Source organism: Pongo abelii, chromosome 10 (genome assembly GCF_028885655.2).
Source record: "Pongo abelii isolate AG06213 chromosome 10, NHGRI_mPonAbe1-v2.0_pri, whole genome shotgun sequence".
In the NCBI taxonomy this organism is placed as follows: domain Eukaryota; kingdom Metazoa; phylum Chordata; class Mammalia; order Primates; family Hominidae; genus Pongo; species Pongo abelii.
This window is the reverse complement of record NC_071995.2, coordinates 99,912,697-99,931,640: the sequence shown is the minus strand read 5'-3', so window position 1 is coordinate 99,931,640 and position 18,944 is coordinate 99,912,697. Positions and strand designations below refer to the sequence as shown.

General features: G+C 37.7%; 1 protein-coding gene across 1 annotated transcript in view; it reads right to left on the bottom strand.

Annotated features, from left to right (window-relative positions):
• Positions 1-18,944, bottom strand: part of UTP20 (UTP20 small subunit processome component) — a 107,415-nt gene that overhangs the window by 59,641 nt on the left and 28,830 nt on the right. Inside the window, exons 19-26 of the mRNA XM_024257181.3 lie at positions 18,385-18,461; positions 16,451-16,530; positions 15,977-16,217; positions 10,660-10,845; positions 8,684-8,774; positions 7,378-7,463; positions 6,689-6,814; positions 698-864 (exon numbers count right to left, since the gene is read on the bottom strand). Coding sequence (XP_024112949.2) covers positions 698-864; positions 6,689-6,814; positions 7,378-7,463; positions 8,684-8,774; positions 10,660-10,845; positions 15,977-16,217; positions 16,451-16,530; positions 18,385-18,461 — 1,054 coding nt within the window. The remainder of the gene's footprint in view (positions 1-697; positions 865-6,688; positions 6,815-7,377; positions 7,464-8,683; positions 8,775-10,659; positions 10,846-15,976; positions 16,218-16,450; positions 16,531-18,384; positions 18,462-18,944) is intronic.

Below are 18,944 nucleotides of genomic sequence, written 5' to 3'. Positions count from 1 at the left end.
AAACGGGGATAATCAAGTAATGACAGCTCATGTGGTTGGTTGTCTGAAGGATCAACTGAGTTATAAGTAAATGGGTCTGTCATAACATCTGGCATAAAGTAAGCACTCAATACCTGTTAGTCATTACTGTTATTAATAATTACTGACACTGCATACCAAAGAACATACCACAGAGCACTCTAGCTCAACGTATACATGATTACATCCATTTCATCTCAACTATCAGGTTGAGGGCAGAGACTGTACTTTTCTATTTTTAACTTAACAGAGTGTCCAAGGCAAAGGAGGTATTCAATAAATCATTACTGAATAGATGAATGACTCAGGGAATGAATAAATGTCAAACAATTAAGATTAATTTGCAATGTGCTTTGAATTTCTTAGAAGAAACCTATTCTTTGTATTATATGGGTAAGTATTAACCATTTTTCAAATGGCCTACATATGCAATAAAAATACACATTTTCTCATCAGGGGCTCTAACACAAAAGTGCCGATAATCCACAGGGCCAACAGTCAGTTTCACGCAATTCAATCAAAGTTTAAATTGAACTGCACTTCAGCAAAAAGATTGCCATCAAGGTTGGGAGGAACAACCCTGTTAGAAAGACGCCCAGGAGAATGGGAAATGTAGCCTGAGATGTGAGAAGTCCACCGCAGACAACAGGTATTAGAGTGAGAGGTAGCTGATAGTTACCATTCTTGAAATGCTTCACCGGTTCAAACAGCAGGTCTAAGAATATCTGGATCTCTTCAGGTTGGGTCCCGGCCAGGAACCGCAGGACAATGGCCATGCGGGTGCCTGAAGCAGATTTCCCCTGAGTTTTATTCCCAGTCTTATTCTTCATTCGCCCATACAAAATTCTGAAAAGGCAAAAGCACATTATTTGTTTGCACATTAATTCTAAAATACGAGTTGTTTTATTTACCTAAAAGGCTAGAAGAGCAACTCAACAGATTTAAATGGATATATTATAAAACACAGAAACATGAAAACAGAAATTAGATATTTAACACAGACAATGAAAAAAGTCAACAACAAAATAAGGCTAAGAGAGCTGGGTGCAGTGATACGTGCCTGTAGTCCCAGACAGCTGAGGGGCTGAGGCCAGAGGATCACTTGAGCTCAGGAGTTTAAAGCGAGCCTGGGCAACTTAGTGAAACCATGTCTCTATAAAAAAATTCAAAAATTCAAACAAAACAAAACAAAACAAAAAACAAGGCTAAGGGAAGTAGGAAGGACAAAGGCCAGAAGGTGGTTTGTTATGGGAGAAAAAATAGGCAAATCAAAGGTAAGTCTAATCAAGAAAAAATGAAAATGAGAATACGTAGATTAAAAGGAAGTAAGAGAATACAATTATAAGTAAAATAAGGAAGCTGGAAACAGTTCAATGAAAAAGCTAATGTTCAGGAAAAAACACATAAATATAAATAAACAAAAGGAACTTAAGAAGAAAACCCACAGAGACCAATACTTATTGGAAAACATGAAGCTAATACAGTTTACAGGTGGGCTTTTTAAACTTTCAAGGAAAAAAATAATTTCTATGCTATGAAGTTTCATAGCAGAGAGAAAGAGGGAAACAGTCTTTTCTCATTTATTAATGTGGCATAATTGTGATATTGAGAAGGGTTAATGAACAAAAATAAAACTACATGCCAATCTTGCTTACAAACATAAAATACAACATTTGTAACTATAGTATCCAGTGTTGCACTAAAACCAAATAAGGATTGCCCCAGAAAATGCAAGAGTCATTAGTAAAATCTACTAGATTAATACAGATTAATGGTTCCTGGTAAAAGTTAATATAATCATTTTAATATATGTCCAATAGGCACTCTAATAATATTTAACATCCACTCCTGATAAAATTCCAAAGAACAATAAAAGCTACTTTCTTAACATGATAAAAAAACTTATTGACTTAATATTCAAAATCCAAAAATAGTTTTCAAACTTTTTGATATTAGGATCTCTTTACACTATAAAAAATTAATAAGGTCTCCAAAGAGCCTTGTGTATGTAAATTTTACCTATTTGATAGTTATTGTATTAGAATTTAAAACTGAGGAATTAAAAATATACATTGGTTTAATTCATTTTAAAACATTCACAGTAAACTTATTACATGTTAACATCAATAACATTGTAATAAAAATAATTATATTTTTCAAATCTCCCCCCAACTCCTGCAAATTAGTGAGACTACTGGCATTGTTTTATTTATTCTTTGTCGGACTTAATAGACGATAACTGGATTCTCATATGTGCTTCTGCATTCAATCTATTATAATATATTGGGGTTGAAGAAAATCCAGCCTCATACACAGATAGGTAGTTGAAGAAGGGAGAAATATTTTTTAAACTTTCAGATAATTGTAGATATCCCATTTTGATACTACATCAAAGCTCAACAAGTTGAAAGATTAGCTGCCATGTGGAATCTGAAACCCCATCAACAAACTTGATGAACTCTGTTACACTAAAATCCATCTATCTTACACTTTGAATGAATCTTTTACCCATACATGATACTATTACATGCATCAGTTACTTGGAAAATATTGGTTTACTAAGTTATGCAGAAATGTCAAATGTTGACACATTTCATTGCAAACCAAAAAAAGAAATTTCTTTATTAACATTTGTTAATATCACTAATCATCTCATCAGAAAAGTCTTTAAGCATTGGGAAGATGTCAGGTTCACAGTACCAGATAAAAGTTTTCTCCAAGCCTAATTTCCACTTGAATGCTAGAATTTAGTTATTGGAAATAAACGCTGACAGTTGTTTTCCTTGAAGTGGCAGGCTCACTGTGTTCATGTTCAAGAAAATGCCTGTGAAAAGAATCCTAGCGTATACGTCTTACGAATAAGAAAAGTAGCTAGTTCAGCTTGTACATCAAATACTCACACAAGTGCCATTCATTGAGACAGCCCATGCACAGCAAAAGTATTTTATGCATTCTTCCCACTTTATCATACATGTACTCAGGGTCAAGATTCATCAAGTGTGTTTGTTTGTTAAATAACTCCAAGTATGTGGCAATGAAGAATGACTAGTAGAATTTGGTGCCACCGTCTTGATTCATGTGCTAAGGCACTAGGAGTTTTACCCACCATTGTTTTTGCCTTGTCAGTACAAATGTCAACACAGTGAAAAAAGATAATGTCTTAGTAGTAGTAGTATAAAAAACTTTTGGCCAGCAGCAGAGGCTCAAACCACTTGAAGAAGGCATCGTTGATAATGACACATTTGAGATGAGACCAAATGAATGAGGTGTCAGCTGGCATGTCTTCCATGCAGGGGGATGAGCAAGTGCAAAGAATTTAAAGTGGATTCTGAGAGAGGTGGTAAACAGGAAGAAATATGGTTATAGATATCATTTGAAGCCACCATATCAAGCCCTGTAAGGAGTAGTAAGGACTTTTTATTATATTCTGAGTAAAATGAGATGTCGAAAGGTTTGTAAACAGGGGACTAACATAATCTGTGACTGTTATTAACATTTGTGATTTTTTTGATAGAGAAAATACAAGAAAACCCAATGAAAACTACTAAAACTAATAAAAGTTTTCATGTGAATGGCTAAATAACACAAAAATCAATAGCTTTTATATATAATTAGTTATGTAGCAAAAATAAGCTAGAAAATATAAAAGGGAAAATTCCCTCTACAACAACAAAACGTAGTTATCAAATGAAAACACTTTATTGAAAGACTACAAAAAAGGAATGATTTGAATAAATGAATATAAATACTGATACAACTTCTCCCCTAATCAAAAGGGGAAATTACTTTGGGAAAACCAAAGTAAATGTTCATCTAGATTCTAGAACAAACCAAAATATTTTGGAAAGAAAGGACTAATGAGATTTATGATTATTATTATAAACAAACCAGTGCAGAGTTGGAACAAGGCAGATTAATGTAAAACCAGCAAAAGCCAACTGAAGAGTCAATTATACATGGATATTTAGTGCATATTAAAAGTGGCACTCTGGCTGGACGTGGTGGCTCATGTGTGTAATCATAGCACTTTGGGAAGCCAAGGTGGGTGGACAGCCTGAGCTCAGGAGTTTTCAGACCAGCCAGGACAACACGATGAAACTCCATCTCTACAAAAAAATACAAAAATTAGCTGGGCGTTGTGGCACGTGCCTGTAGTCCCAGATACTTGGGGAGCTGAGGTGGGAGGATCGCTCGAGCCCAGGAGATCGAGGCTGCAGTGAGCTGTGTTGGCACCACTGCCTTGCAGCCTGCGTGACAGAGAGAGACCTCGTCTCTGAAATAAATAAATAAATAAATAAATAAATAAATAAATAAATAAATAAATGTGGCTCTCAAATCAGTAGAGAAAGTTTGGACTTTTTAAAAAAATTATTATTTATTTATTAATTTATTATTATTATTATTATTTTTTGAGACAGAGTCTCGCTCTGTCACCCAGGCTGGAGTGCAGTGGCGCGATCTTGGCTCACTGCAACCTCCGCCTCCCGAGTTCAAGTGATTCTCCTGCCTCAGCCTCCCAAGTAGCTGGGATTACAGGCACGCGCCACCACACCCAGCTTATTTTGGTATTTTTAGTAGAGATGGGGTTTCACCATGTTGGTCAGGCTGATCTCCAACTCCTGACCTCGGGATCCGTCTACCTCCGCCTCCCAAAGAGCTGGGATTACAGACGCAAGCCACCAGGGGGCGTCCAACTGAAAGTCTGGATTTTTTAAATGGTCTTGCGACAATTGGGCAACACTATTTGGAAAGAAATTAGGTTTAATCCTTATTTCATTTCATACAACAAAATAAATTCCAGATGAATAAAATAATCAAATTAAAACAAACAGAATGAGAAGAAAGCAGAGGGGAATATTATTTACCTGGTTTTAGAAAATACAAGTTGTCAGACATTAAAAAAAATTTCATGAAAAAATAAACACAAATGACCCATAATCTTTTAAAACAATTCATCTTCACTAGTAAATCTAAAATATGTGAAGTCATACAACATGATATCATGTATCACCAACAAATTAGCAAGAATTAAAACAATTAAAAAATAATAACAACAAACAACACCCTAGTGTTGGAATGGTGTGAAACAGGCATCCTACTGCCGGTAGGAATATAAAGTGGTTCAAACTTATGGTTGGTAAGAAGTAGTTCTGAACAACAATTTGGTAATATACACCAAAAAGTTTTAACATCTTCATCAACTTTCCTATCAAGAATCTATTCTAATCCATCAGTCGAATAAGATTTATAGGTATTCAATGTAAGATTTTCTATTTTGCAAAAAAGCCAAAATAAACAACAACAAAAACTACAGACAGGCAAAATGCTCAACACAAGTAAATGATGGCTTGTCTATATGATGAAGAATCACGTTTTGAAACATTTCGTGATCTAAGAAAATTCTTGTAAAATATTAAGTGAAAAAAGGTTATAAAACATTTTATAAAATATCATCTCAATTTTCTTTCACAAACTTGTGTGGGTGTATTATTTAGATGTTTTTTGGTAGGCTGTATTCAGCTACTCTGGACTTCATACAACCATCTGCTTTTTACTCTTAGAAATTTAAAATATACTAGTATTGCAGATGTTTCCTATTTACTATTGTTTTTGAGATTATAAAGTTGATAGTAGTTATTTTTGAGTGTTTGGATATAAGATGATTACCGCTTTCTATTTTTATTGTTTCTGTAATCCACCAATAACTGTAATTTTGTATATTTACTCATTCATTCCCTCAAATATTTTTATGTCTATTAAAGTTCTTAAAGCTTGCTATAAATGGAATCTTAATGCTGGCTACAAATGGAACTAAGCAGAGCCATTAGATAAGTGCTAGCAGAGTCCCTGAGCATATCTGAACCAGCTCCTATTAAGGAAACAGAAGTCCAGTGGATCTAAGACTTTCTTTACCTGATAGAACTACACAGTAAGGGCTGGACCAAAAGCAAACCTGTTAAATACCAATCCCATGATCTTTCCAATTCTCATCATTCCAGAGCTGGTGAGATGAAAGATTTGAGCTTCATTTTTCTTTATAACCAGCATATATAAACTTTGTATTATTTATGGATCATCTTTTTGCTCTACCATTTATAATTAAAGGAATAATAACATCATTAAATATCACACGATAGTTGGACAACAGAGTGAAATATTTCTACTGTATCTCAACAGTAAAATTCAGGAAAATATTAAATTTAATTATATTATTATCACAATAATACTATGGTAAGATCTTTCTTTATATTAGGGGCCAGGCGTGGTGGCTCACACCTGTAATCCCAGCACTTTGGGAGGCAGAGGCGGGTGGATTGCCTGAGGTCAGGAGTTCAAGACCAGCCTGGCCAACATGGTGAAACTCTTTCTCTACTAAAAATACAAAAATTAGCCAGGCATGGTAGTGCACGCTTGTGTTCCCAGCTACTCAGGAGGCTGAGGCACAAGAATAGCTTGAACCTGGGAGGGCGGAGGTTGCAGTGAGCTGTGATCATGCCACTGCACTCCAGCCTGGGTGACAGAGCAAGACCCCATCTCCAAAGAAAATGCAATCAAAAGAAAATAGAAAATGAAATATTCTATTACAATTGTTGAAAGAACCATAATACTGTACTCACAATTGTGTTTGTTATTAACTTTTTAAAAATCAGTGTTTAAACAGCATAAATACCTCATCAGAATAGGAAATAGATCTGCTCGGTGGGCTGTTTTCACTACAGCATTATCTTCTGAAATGCTAAAATGCACTATCTCTTCCTTAAAGCTTCTGTCTTCAAGCAACCTTTGTAAGTTTTCCCTTTAAAAACAGAGAACAGCACAAATCACCACTTGATCAACAGTGCTTTTGAATAATGAAAGAGTGAAATATGTACACAGAGTAATAACTAAAATAAGGTATATAGTACCTATTATGGTTGATATCCATAAAGGAAAATCCTCAAAAAAATCTAAAATGACAGATTTTCACATTTCAAAAGGTGTAACGATTAGAAAAGATTAGATTCTGTCCATAACTCAGCTGTTTAAAAAAGCATGATACAAAAAGCTTTCTTCAGTTCTTAGAGTGACTTGGATTCTCTAAGTAACCACCAAGATTTTATGGCATTATATTAATAAGAAGAGGAAAATGACATAATATTTACAACACATTTTTAAAATTAACATTCTCTATTTTAGTATCTATGGAGAACAACCCAACAAATATACTACTTGTTTGCATTTCTTGCTTGGAAATATGATGACCTCAGAAAAAAGGGAAACTTTCTAGGCCTTTAAGAAATTATTCTAGAAGAGGCTCTTATGCAGAAATATAAAAATCAGCCAAAGAAATAACAGTTCGTTAAGCTTCAAGTAACTTACCTGTAAGGGAGGATATGAGGATGTTTATATGTCATTATGCAATCCAAGGTTATTTTTTGTACCATTTGATCTTGGTGTAGCAACAACTAAGAACAGTATTTTACAGAATTAATGAAGTCATATATACATATACCATAGGATAGCAATTTACTTGTGGTTATTTGCTAAATGAAATTTGCTAAATTCTAAATTTTTACACAAGACCTAAACCTGATTGCTAACAACAGCTTCACATTTTCCTGGAAGTAAAAAAAGATGAACAGAATATGTGCAAAGAAAAATGGAAACAAAACTCTCTGACACCTGCATCCCACAGTCATACCCTGGGGTCTACCAGCTTTTGAGTGAGGCCAATCCTCTCTCTCTTTCTCTTTTTTTTTTTTTCAAACAGAGTCTTGCTCTGTTGCCCAGGCTGGAGTGCAGTGATGCGATCTCGACTCACTGCAACCTCTGCCTCCTGGGTTCAAACGATTCTCCTGCCTCAGCCTCCCAAGAAGCTGGAACCACAGGCGCCCACCACCACACCTGGCTAAATTTTTTTTGTTTTTGGTAGAAACGCAGTTTCACCATGTTGCCCAGGCTGGTCTTGAACTCCTGAGCTCAGGTGATCTGCCCGCCTTGGCCTCTCAAAGTGCTGGGATTACAGGCATGAGCTACTGTGTCCGGCCTGGTGAGGCCGATTCTCTATGTGAATTTGGACTTAAGCCAACTAAGCTGGTCATGTACTAAGGAAAATCTCTTATCCTATGAAGGTAATGATAGTCAGTAAGATGCCAGGAAAAACATCCAAATGAAAAATGAAAATTTTGTTTCCCCAGATGGCTTAGAATGACATCCAATGCTTACTTCATTTCTGACATTAATTCTTTTCTGCAAGCTTTTCTGAAATTCAGGGCCACATAATTATGACTGCAATGGACTACAATAGATCCTGAAATCCCAGTCCTCTATGAAGTCTGACTAAACTAGAAGGGAAAAGTAGTCACTTGTTTTTTTGTATAAACCCTACTCCCTTCTAAAAGCTAATTTCCATGATATAATTCATGCTTTGCTATTCTCACTGTTAACACAGCCAATCAATGTTTAGTCACCCAAAATGCCTTCAAAATCAGCTAAGTTAGTGCTAAAATTGTTTCTCAAGATAACAGAAAATATGTCTATTAATTTAAAAAAAAAAGGCTTTAATACTTAAAATGTAGACATGGGCCCTATTCAGCAATTATTGAAAATCTAAGCTACTCTGACAAAGAAAATGACAGAGAAAAGTTCACAAAGAATTATAGTGCCAAGAGCTTATTTTACTGACCTGAAGATATAACTCATATAGTTTGGATTCCAGATATAAGGCCCGTGGATTTGAAAATTTAGAGAAAACTTGCAAATGAGCAATTAATTGCCTAAACAAAAACAAAACAGAGTGTTACAGAATTAAAGAATTGAGATCATTTTCTTAAACTGACATCTACAGTTTTATTCTGACTAGAACTTCAAACACCCCGCCTATAGTTTCACTATTATATAAACAAGACTTAGTTATTTACATTTAGGAAATTATTCTCCAGAAATCCCCTATTTTGGGCAGGCCTGTCCCTAAAATTCAGGTTCTCCACACCAAAAAATCATTCAGTGTGTGCTCAGAATGGTTTAACTTGAACAAAAATTAGAAAGTAACCAAACTAGTAAAATATTCCAAAATTGAACTCAGATGATTTTTGGAATTATTCCTTGTCTAGGTTCTATGTGGCAGACAGGAAAGCAGTAGAATATATTCTCCTTCACTTTCACATAATGTAAATATAGACGTCAGGCAACAGAGGTCCACGTTAAGGCAACCAATGGCTGTTGCTCACCAAGAAGGAAGAAGAAATATATCTGAATATTTTCAGACTGTGGTTGACCATGGGTAACTGAAATTGTGGGAGGTGAAACCATGGATAAGGGGAGAGTATTGTATAGTGACATGAAGGCTGGCCATAATCTTCCCTGCCCCTGGGCTTCATACACTATTTCTGTTAGTGGACAAGACTTTCGTGGTTCTAGCTGTCTGGCAAACTTTCATCTTTCAGCATCAGAGGGCCTTCCCTGGGTCTTTTTTTTTTTTTTTTTTTTTTTCAAGATGGAGTCTCAATCTGTGGCCCAGGCTGGAGTGCAGTGGCACAACCTCGGCTCACGGCAACCTCTGCCTCCTGGGTTCAAGTGATTCTCCTGCCTCAGCCTCCAAAGTAGCTGGGATTACAGGCGTGCACCACCATGCCTGGCTAATTTTTATATTTTCAGTAGAGACAGCGTTTTACCATGTTGGCCAGGCTGGTCTCAAACTCCTAACCTCAAGTGATCCGCCCACCTCGGCCTCCCAAAGTGCTGGGATTACAGGCGTGAGCCACCATGCCTGGAATTCCTTACTGTGCTCCAATAACTTCTTTAAAAATATTTCTCCTATAAAAATATTTCACCCAGGCAGGATTGACTATGACTCCTGCATTGCAGTGGCTCTGTACAATTCATCTCTGCACACCAGCACTTAGCAAAGGGTACTCAATACAGTTGTTGAATGGATGAACTAATAAAGGGTTCAGGAGAAATACGCAACAAATGGGCATATCAGATTTAGATCTAAAGTGTTAAAATAACATTTGCACTAATCCAGTGGACCTGAGACACTCAATTCAGACAATCGTCAAGTAAGCTGAAGTAACTTCTAAAAGCATGATCACTTCTTCTTTTAGGTTTCTAACAATTTAGGTAAATGAACAACTAAGAGAATAAGAAAGAGAGTACAACATCAGCATGAGAAAAAAGTAACCAGTAGAAGACAAGTTAAAAGGCAGAGAAAAGTGCTAACAGGATGGTGGGGAGGGTGGGTGGAAGCAAAAAAAAGAAGTGCTAACATGCTTATTTTTAAGAAAAAAGATGTTCCATTACGTGTTCCCCTAGCACGCAAACACAATACCCTCATGCTGGGAAAGTGCACGACAAAGGTCAAAAGAATATCCAAACACTCCAGGTCCCAAAGTTCTCATCTATAAAAAGGAGCTACAATTAGATGACTCTCAAAAGTCCCCCAATCTAACATTATGTGGCTAACCAAGAAAAAACTAATAAGTAACCAACCAAAAAACTTGGAAGCCTGACAGTTTTAGGCTGTTAAAGGAAGTCCCAGGAAGATGTAGCGCTTACGTAAATAATTATCTGAGTAGTTGCTTTTGTATAAAGCCGTAAGAGACCTCTTCCTGTTCCTCCTAGAACTGTGGATCTGTGATCTTTCAGCAATGGTGAACTTACTTTGCTGCGGCTCTTCTTGTCTTTTTCTTCTGTGAGGATTCATCTTGGGGCACTGCCTCTTCCTCCAACTCTTCATCATCTCCTGCAGCAGGTTCCTCTTCAATTTCCTCTGCCACCATCCCTTTGCTTTTTCTCTGCAGATCCTGGGTTGGAGCAACTTGCAGATCTGCCGGGTAATACTCATTGCTACCGTGGAAAGAAAGTCACAGGAGACTGATGAAGAATGCACACCAATCTGAAAGGTCCTGATTCTGTTCATGAGACATGTCCACAGTTCACAGAATCACACACTGAAGAGATATCAGTGGCACCTTAGTCAAGCTTCCACAATATTACTCTAATTTGGTCCTTCTTTAGTATGCTATTTGACAAGCGAATCACTAACTGTAGAAGATAGCCCATTCCACTGTTATACTGTTGAAAATATTTGAAATGTCTGTTTTGGACTAAGTGGAAATCAGCCTCCTATCTCTGGAACCACCACTGGGGGATGAGGGGTTAGGGATGGATGATATTAAATGATTAAAGTATAGCATTAGGACTGTGCTGGTCACTTTCCATCAGATACATTCTACTTTGCCAAAGTTCTCCTGAAAGCATAGTACCACCACAAAATTTAGTCCTCCAGGTATGGATTGATAAGACAGATGGAACTACCATCTCCAGAACTTTTTTGAGCAGCCACAACGTGACGAAGATTGAAACTGAATGTCCATGTAATGAAAATCAGTGAGTCTTTATGTTTTATTTCCTCTAAACTAAGCTTGTGCAGCTAAGCTTAATACAGTATTCACTTCGTTTTTATTTCATCCTTTATTTTTAGTCCAATGTTGCAATTAATGAATATTATCTTGAAGTCTGTCATTTAATGCATTAGTTTATGTCACTTTCATTCACTCATCCAAATAATTATAAAATAACATGTTTGAGGATAGCACCCTACCAACCCTCCTAAAAGAAACTCCAGCTTAGCCCAAGTTAACCTCCAGATCAATAACACTAAACTACAATCTGAGGGCTGGGACACTATAGTACTTGGTATTTTCATCTAGCAGAATCTAGCACTTAATAAATCCAAAAATGGATGAATGAAACAAGTAAAGTTTCTGTAAGTTACAAACTGCACCATCATCCACTTAATAACATACCTATTATACTTGCAACGTTCAATTAACCACATATTACATACTGTAACCTTTATTTCCGTGAACAGCATGTTCACTCATTCATCTATTAAATAAAACAATTCACGCAAAGCATCTATAAGAGTGTCCAGCACACAGTAAGTACTCATTAAATGTCACCTTTTACTGGGATGCTGTTGCCATTGTTAGTCATTCGTTCTTGTTCCTGGTTTGGTTCGTCTCAGAGAATGTTTACAAGGGATTCACAAATTAGTTCTAATACCAAATTAATTCAAACATATTTAGAAATATAAATTGCTAGCCAAAAAATAAAAAGCCTATAATATACTTCAAAGTCAGAATTAAAGGTGACATTTGGGTTTTCCATTAGTTCGGATCATCTATAAATGTATTATTTATAGGTAATCCATGCCAACCAGTATTAATTTAAACATTTCTTAGAATTGTGTATCTTTAGTCCCTAAATCTTTCTAAACTCAGAGACCCATTCCCTGTTACAAGCTCCTGTTTCTACCTCTACCCCACAGCATCCTGTACTGTTAGAGTAAGATCTTATCCTTAAGCTATGGGGTAAACTAATTCTTTAGGGAAAAACTTGGAAAATTAACATGGTATGAAGTTTATATGCTACTAACACCACAAATGCCGGCTGGCATATGTACAGCCCTCACAATTCAAAAAAATGATAAACGTTATTTTATATAACCCTCAAAACAAAGCAAAAAAAGCTAAACATCATTCTTATTCTATAAATTTATGCCCAAAGAGTTATTTGAAAAAGAAAATCATTGCTCTTCTGCCACTATATCTACTGATCTGCTGCATCTTTGCTTGTGCCTTGCCAGAATGAATTATCCATGCAAACCTTTGAATTTATGTACTGTATCCATCTCCTCTTACCTATTTGAAGACATGGTTCTAGCCTTTTTTTTTTTTTTTTTTTTTTAAACGGAATCTTGCTCTGTCACCCAGGCTGGAGTGCAGTGGCACAATCTCAGCTCACTGCAACCTCTGCCTCCCGGGTTCAAGCGATTCTTCTGCCTCAGCCTCCCAAGTAGCTGGGACTACAGGGGCACGCCACCAGGCCCGGCTAATTTTTGTATTTTTGGTAGAGACGGGGTTTCACCATGTTGGCCAGGCTGGTCTTGAACTTCTGATCTCGTGATCTGCCCGCCTCAGCCTCCCAAAGTGCTGGGATTACAGGCGTGAGCCACCATGCCTGGCCAGTTCTAGCCATTTTATCCTTTCTTGCATTACCAATTTTCCCCTCCCGTCTGGATCATTTGCACTGGTATCACATACATACACACTGTTAAGTCTTTTTTTGGGAGCAGAGACAAAGTCTCGTTCTGTCTCTGTTGCCCAGGGTGGAGTGCCATGGCATGATCTCGGCTCACTGCAACCTCTGCCTCTGGGTTCAAGTGATTCTCCTGCCTCAGCCTCCCGAGTAGCTGGGACTTACTGGTACGCACCACCATGCCCAGCTAATGTTTGTATTTTTAGTAGAGACGGGATTTCACCAGGCTGGTCTCGAACTCCTGACCTCACGTGATCTGCCCACCTAGGCCTCTCAAAGTGCTGGGATTACAGGTGTGAGTCACCGTGCCCAGCCAACACTGTTAAGTCTTAACCCCAACAACAACAGCTCCCTCTCTGCCCCCGCATTTCCCTCCACCTACATCCCTATGTCTGTTTCTTTTTTACTACAAAAACTGTCCAAACTTGCTGTTTTCATTTTTCTTTTCCACTTTCTTGAGCTTTTATTTATTTATTTTATTTTTATTTTTATTTTTTTTTGAGACAGAGTTTCGCTCTGTCGCCCAGGCTGAGTGCAGTGACACAATTTCAGCTCACTGCAACCTCCACCTCCCGGGTTCACACCATTCTCCCGCCTCAGCCTCCCGAGTAGCTGGGACTACAGGTGCCTACCACCACACCCAGCTAATTTTTTGTGGTTTTAGTAGAGACGGGGTTTCACTGTGTTAGCCAGGATGGTCTCGATCTCCTGACCTCATGATCCACCCGCCTCGGCCTCCCAAAGTGCTGGGATTACAGGCATGAGCCATCACGCCCAGCCAAGCTTATTTTAATTAGGCTGTCATCCCTATCAGATTAATCAAAACAACTCGTTAAGGTCACCTTCATGTGGGTCACTCTGACTAAGGTCACTCCAAAGCCAGTGGTCACTTTATTCCTCACCTGATTGACTTTTCAGACACATCTGAGTCAACTGATTACTGCTGCCTTTAGTCTCTTCACTTGGTTTCCAGGATACCAAGTGGTCTTTCTTCTTCTGTCACTCTTTCCTGGCTTCCTTTTCTGGTTCCTTATCTCCCAACTTCTAAATATTGGTATCAGTCCCTGAAAGTCTTTTCTCTCTACAGTCACACTCTAGATGACTTTATTCCCTATCTGATCATTTAAAATACCATCCATATATTGATAATTTCCAATTTGTTACCTCCAGATCAAACCTTTCCCTTGAGCTTTGAACTTCTAAATTAAATGCCTCTCTACATGACAACTCTACTTGGTTATTTATTCAGTGTCCTAAACTTAAAACATCTACAAATGAACTTTTAATTCTCCACCATAAACCTACAACTCCTGCATTCCTCCTATCTCAGTAAATGAGAACTTTCTTCTAGTTGCTCAGGCCAAAGCCTTAGGGAACATCCTTGATTCTGTCCCTCCCCCATTCCTTCCCTCCCTCCTTCCTGTCCCACTCCCCACCACACACACCCACCCCACATCTGATCTGCTGGCAAATCTCACAGGCTGATCCAGTTGCAACCTTTCATAAATGTATCTTATCTAATTGAAATCATTCAAAAAATACCCATCTTCACTGCTATAACTTTGGTTAAGTCGCCATCACTTCTTGCCTGGACTTGCAATCTCCTCATGACTGGTCTCTCTACTCTCACCAATGTCATTCTACAGTCTATTCTCAACACAGCAGCCATAAAAATCCTTAAGAAAACTTAGGTCAGGTCAGCCTTCTGCTTAAACCTCCAAATGGCTTCTCATTTCACCAAAAGTAAGAGCCAAAGTCCTTCCTATCACTTAAAGGCCTACACACTTTCATCTCCTGCTGACTTTCTGCCCTCATCTCCAACCATGTCCTCCCTGGATCATTCTGCTAGAAGCACTCAGATCTTGCTGTTCTTTGAATAAGCCAGGCATGTTGTGGTTTATGGCCTGCTTGAGCTAACCCTACAGCATTTTCCCAGGAAACTACTATAGGAAAACATGCTTTTTATGTATTACTTAGTAATGTTCTGCACACCACACCCCTCATCTTTAGTTTTAATACAATCAGACTCTCACACAGCATATCCAGTTAAAACAAAACAATGCTCCAGAAAACTCTTGTTATTCCTCAGCATCATAGGCAGAAACATCAAGAGGCCCCAAGCAGTGTTGGCGTTGGGTCACTGGAAAATACCTTTAAGCCCCAGGCAGGCAATAAAATAACGAATAACAGGGCAAGAAATAATAAGGCCTTTCTACATGAATCAAACTCAGTGTGGCCCTTCTTATACTGTAACCCGGAATTTTTTATTAATACCACTGGTGTGCTGGTTAAATTTTGATTTAGATCAAAATCAAATGGTGAACTAAACTAGTTTAGTTGTTATCTGACAGAGCCAGTGCTTTGTAGCTGTGCCAATGATTTGAAAACGTGACAGATGTATAAAGAACTCAGCCTAGGCTGGGCGTGGTGGCTCACGCCTATAATCCCAGCATTTTGGGAAGCCGAGGTGGGTGGATCACCTGAGGTCAGGAGTTCAAGACCAGCCTGACCAACATGGAGAAATCCCGTCTTTACTAAAAATACAAAATTAGCCAGGCGTGATGGTGCATGCCTGTGCCCAGCTACTCTGGGAGACTGAGGTAGGAGAATCACTTGAATCTGGGAGGCGAAGGTTGCAGTGAGCCGAGATCGGGCCACTGCACCCCTGGGCAACAAGAGAAAACTCTGTCTCAAAAAAAAAAAAAAAAAAAAAAAAAAAAAACCACCTCAGCCTAATGGATGATTGGAAGCAGAAAGAAAAAAGGCAAAAAACAAAAAACAAAACAAAGAACTCAGCCACTTTGGGAGGTTAATACTTCTCACGTTCTCTTCTTCATGCCCCACCAGGGACATATTCTTAGAAGAGGAAACTTACTTGATAAATCTCAAGAAAAGCGGGGAAAGCTCCCTGGACCGTGGCTCTACTCTTTCTGGGAATTTGGTCAGAGCTCTCCAGAGCAGGAATCTGAAGTTGGTGTGGTCAAGTCTTTCCCGACAATCAGTTTTCAATGCTAACTGCTCATGATAAAGAGCTCCAACATCTCCTTCCTGGGTCTGCTCCCAACTTTCATCTCCAATGGACTTCTCATCTGTCATATCATTCTGTAGTTCCTTCTCTGCAAGAAAGAAAGTTGTCATAACCACCAGACAAATATCAACATTTATCTTAAGTGTTTTCTCAAGAGAGGGCATTTCTTTCTCTATAATGTAAGGAAACAATGTCACTCCCAAAAGTTATCAAGATAATATATGTTTCATCTCTGTTTTCCAATTTTGTAATTAAGCAGTAAAAACAAAACAGTTAAACAATCACTTTTCGTCGCAGCCTCCTCACAACCCCTTTACATACCAGCATGCGTAGCTGCTTTTTCTAGATGCTCATAGTAGACTTTCCAAAATTGCTTATTTTCCATTTCGTGTGCATGAGAACTAAGGAAAAAAAAAAATCACAAAATAAAAAGTGTGGTATGGTCATTTTAAGATTGCTCATAGAAAAATAAAAAGTGAAAGGATATAACTAAAATGTTAATTAGGTTATCCCTCAATGTGGGGTCGTAAACACCTTTTGCACTTTTCTATATTTTTCAAAATGCCTGCACTCAGCACAAATTATTTTTATAGTCATAAAGCACTAAAGAGTATTTTTAAAAATATAAGTAGTTCCTTAAGAGAAAATCATTTTTAAAGGCACACTAATGAAACTGGGGCATGAACAAGATCCATTAAGAGAAGAAGGGGCCCTCTGGAGAGAAAAGTCAGTTTGTTCAAAACTAACTTAAAAATAATGAGTTTCCCTCCACCAAATTTAAATATACTTATTAACACAAAGACAAACATTCACTAACTACATGAAACACACTTTTCAGAACTTAAAAGGAGACATTAGATGGATCACATAAAGTGCTTATGTAGTTTGATATCCTAGCAACAATACTCTCAAATATTCTGTCACTAATTTTCTAAGAATATGCATAAACTTTACACATGACATGTATTATATATGTTGGGAACTGACTCTACTCAGAAAACAAACCAACAGGTATGTTGTTGTTTCTATCCTTCCAAACTGAAAGAGGTACCCAACAGGAAGACAGCCCGGCCACTAGGGAGAATGCCTCATGGCATTCAGTAATTAAAGAACCAACACTGTTGATAGTGTGCCACTGGTAACACGTATGTCAAATTCTCTCTTCTGAAAGTGTAATAAACAAAATAATGAAGCTGATGTTGGGAGAATCTTGCTTTTGGCACACTGGTTTTGATGGCTTTGAAAGGTAGTAAAAGGTAGACAAATTGTAGTAAAAGGTAGACAAGGGTAGTAAAGGTAGACAAATTAGTTTCAAATTGTAAAGGGATCTGTCTATAAATGTTAACTCTCTTATTCTGTCAAATAAGAACTAATAACTAATCGTTGGGGTTTTGAAAGGCCTCACATGACATATTTCCAATCTGATAAAAAAGTGAGTGTGTATTATCTGAAGACAAATGTCTGAAGACAGATTTCTACACGAGCCATAACATGTTTTTTTTGTTTTGTTTTGTTTTTTCTGGGAGACAGAGTTTCACTCTTGTTGCCCAGGCTGGAGTGCAATAGTGCAATCTCGGCTCACCACAACCTCCACCTCCTGGGTTCAAGTGATTCTCCTGCCTCAGCCTCCCGAGTCGCTAGCATTACAGGCATGTGCCACCATGCCTGGCTAATTTTGTATTTTTAGTAGAAACGGGGTTTCTCCATGTTGGTCAGGCTGGTCTCGAACTCCCGACCTCAGGTGATCTGCCTGCCTCAGCCGCCCAAAGTGCTGGGATTACAGGCATGAGCCACCGTGCCCGGCCTGTAACATGTATTTTCTATGTGACCACTGAAGACATTTTGGGGCTAACGGGATTCTGGATGTTAGCAAGGTTTTGAAAAAGTCTTTATTTTTAAAATATGGCTCAATGACTCAAAATATAGAAATAAAATTATGCAATTATTATACTTCCTTGCTGTAACAAATTTTAATAACACAAAAGTATCATAAAAAGCAAAAAGAGAAACTCCTCCAAAGTTATTTCAACACACGAAGAGACACACGTACAACACTGCAACTACTGAAGATGTGGCATCAGAGAGAATAATTCATGTTTATTTTTAATTCACCTTGTCTCACAAAGGATTTAAAGTACTGTAAATACCATATACACCCATTCATTTAAATCACACCCAGAAGGAATATAATCTGGGCCCCATCATTCTGCAGTAGTTAAAGTATAATAGTTTCATCCCATTTAACCCATGTTTACCTTATGAGTTCAATAACAGGATCCCAGAGTGCACTGAAATTAATATATAGCATGCCTAACAAATAACGAAGTGGCACCTGCAATTACAAAAGACTAGTTTAGTATTGGGTAATGAAATACAGTACAGAACAGAAGTACTGAAATGCAAACATCCCAAGTTGGACAATCTGAGGTTTGGAAAGAAGCCTGTGTGATAAGAAAAAAAGTTGCAGGCACCAATCCAAAATTCAGTGTATACTAATTTTCCTCTTCTCCCCAAAATGTCACTCACTATTTAAAATAGAAGAATCGCTACAGCAAACATAGTATTCAAATTCACTCCAGGTATTCATTCATTTAAATGAACAGATTTGACTAATGATTAAATTCCCTTCTAACAAATGTTGCTGTCACCAGATTAAGACAAAACTTCAACAGTAGTCAGAAATGCACACGTGCCAAAGAACGCAAGGAAACATGCTGTGAATGACTGAGGCTTTGCAAGTTCAGTAAGAGGGTCTAAAGTTTCCCAGTCACCTTTTGGAATAAGGGTCATTATTACTAACATCCCCATGTGCTAG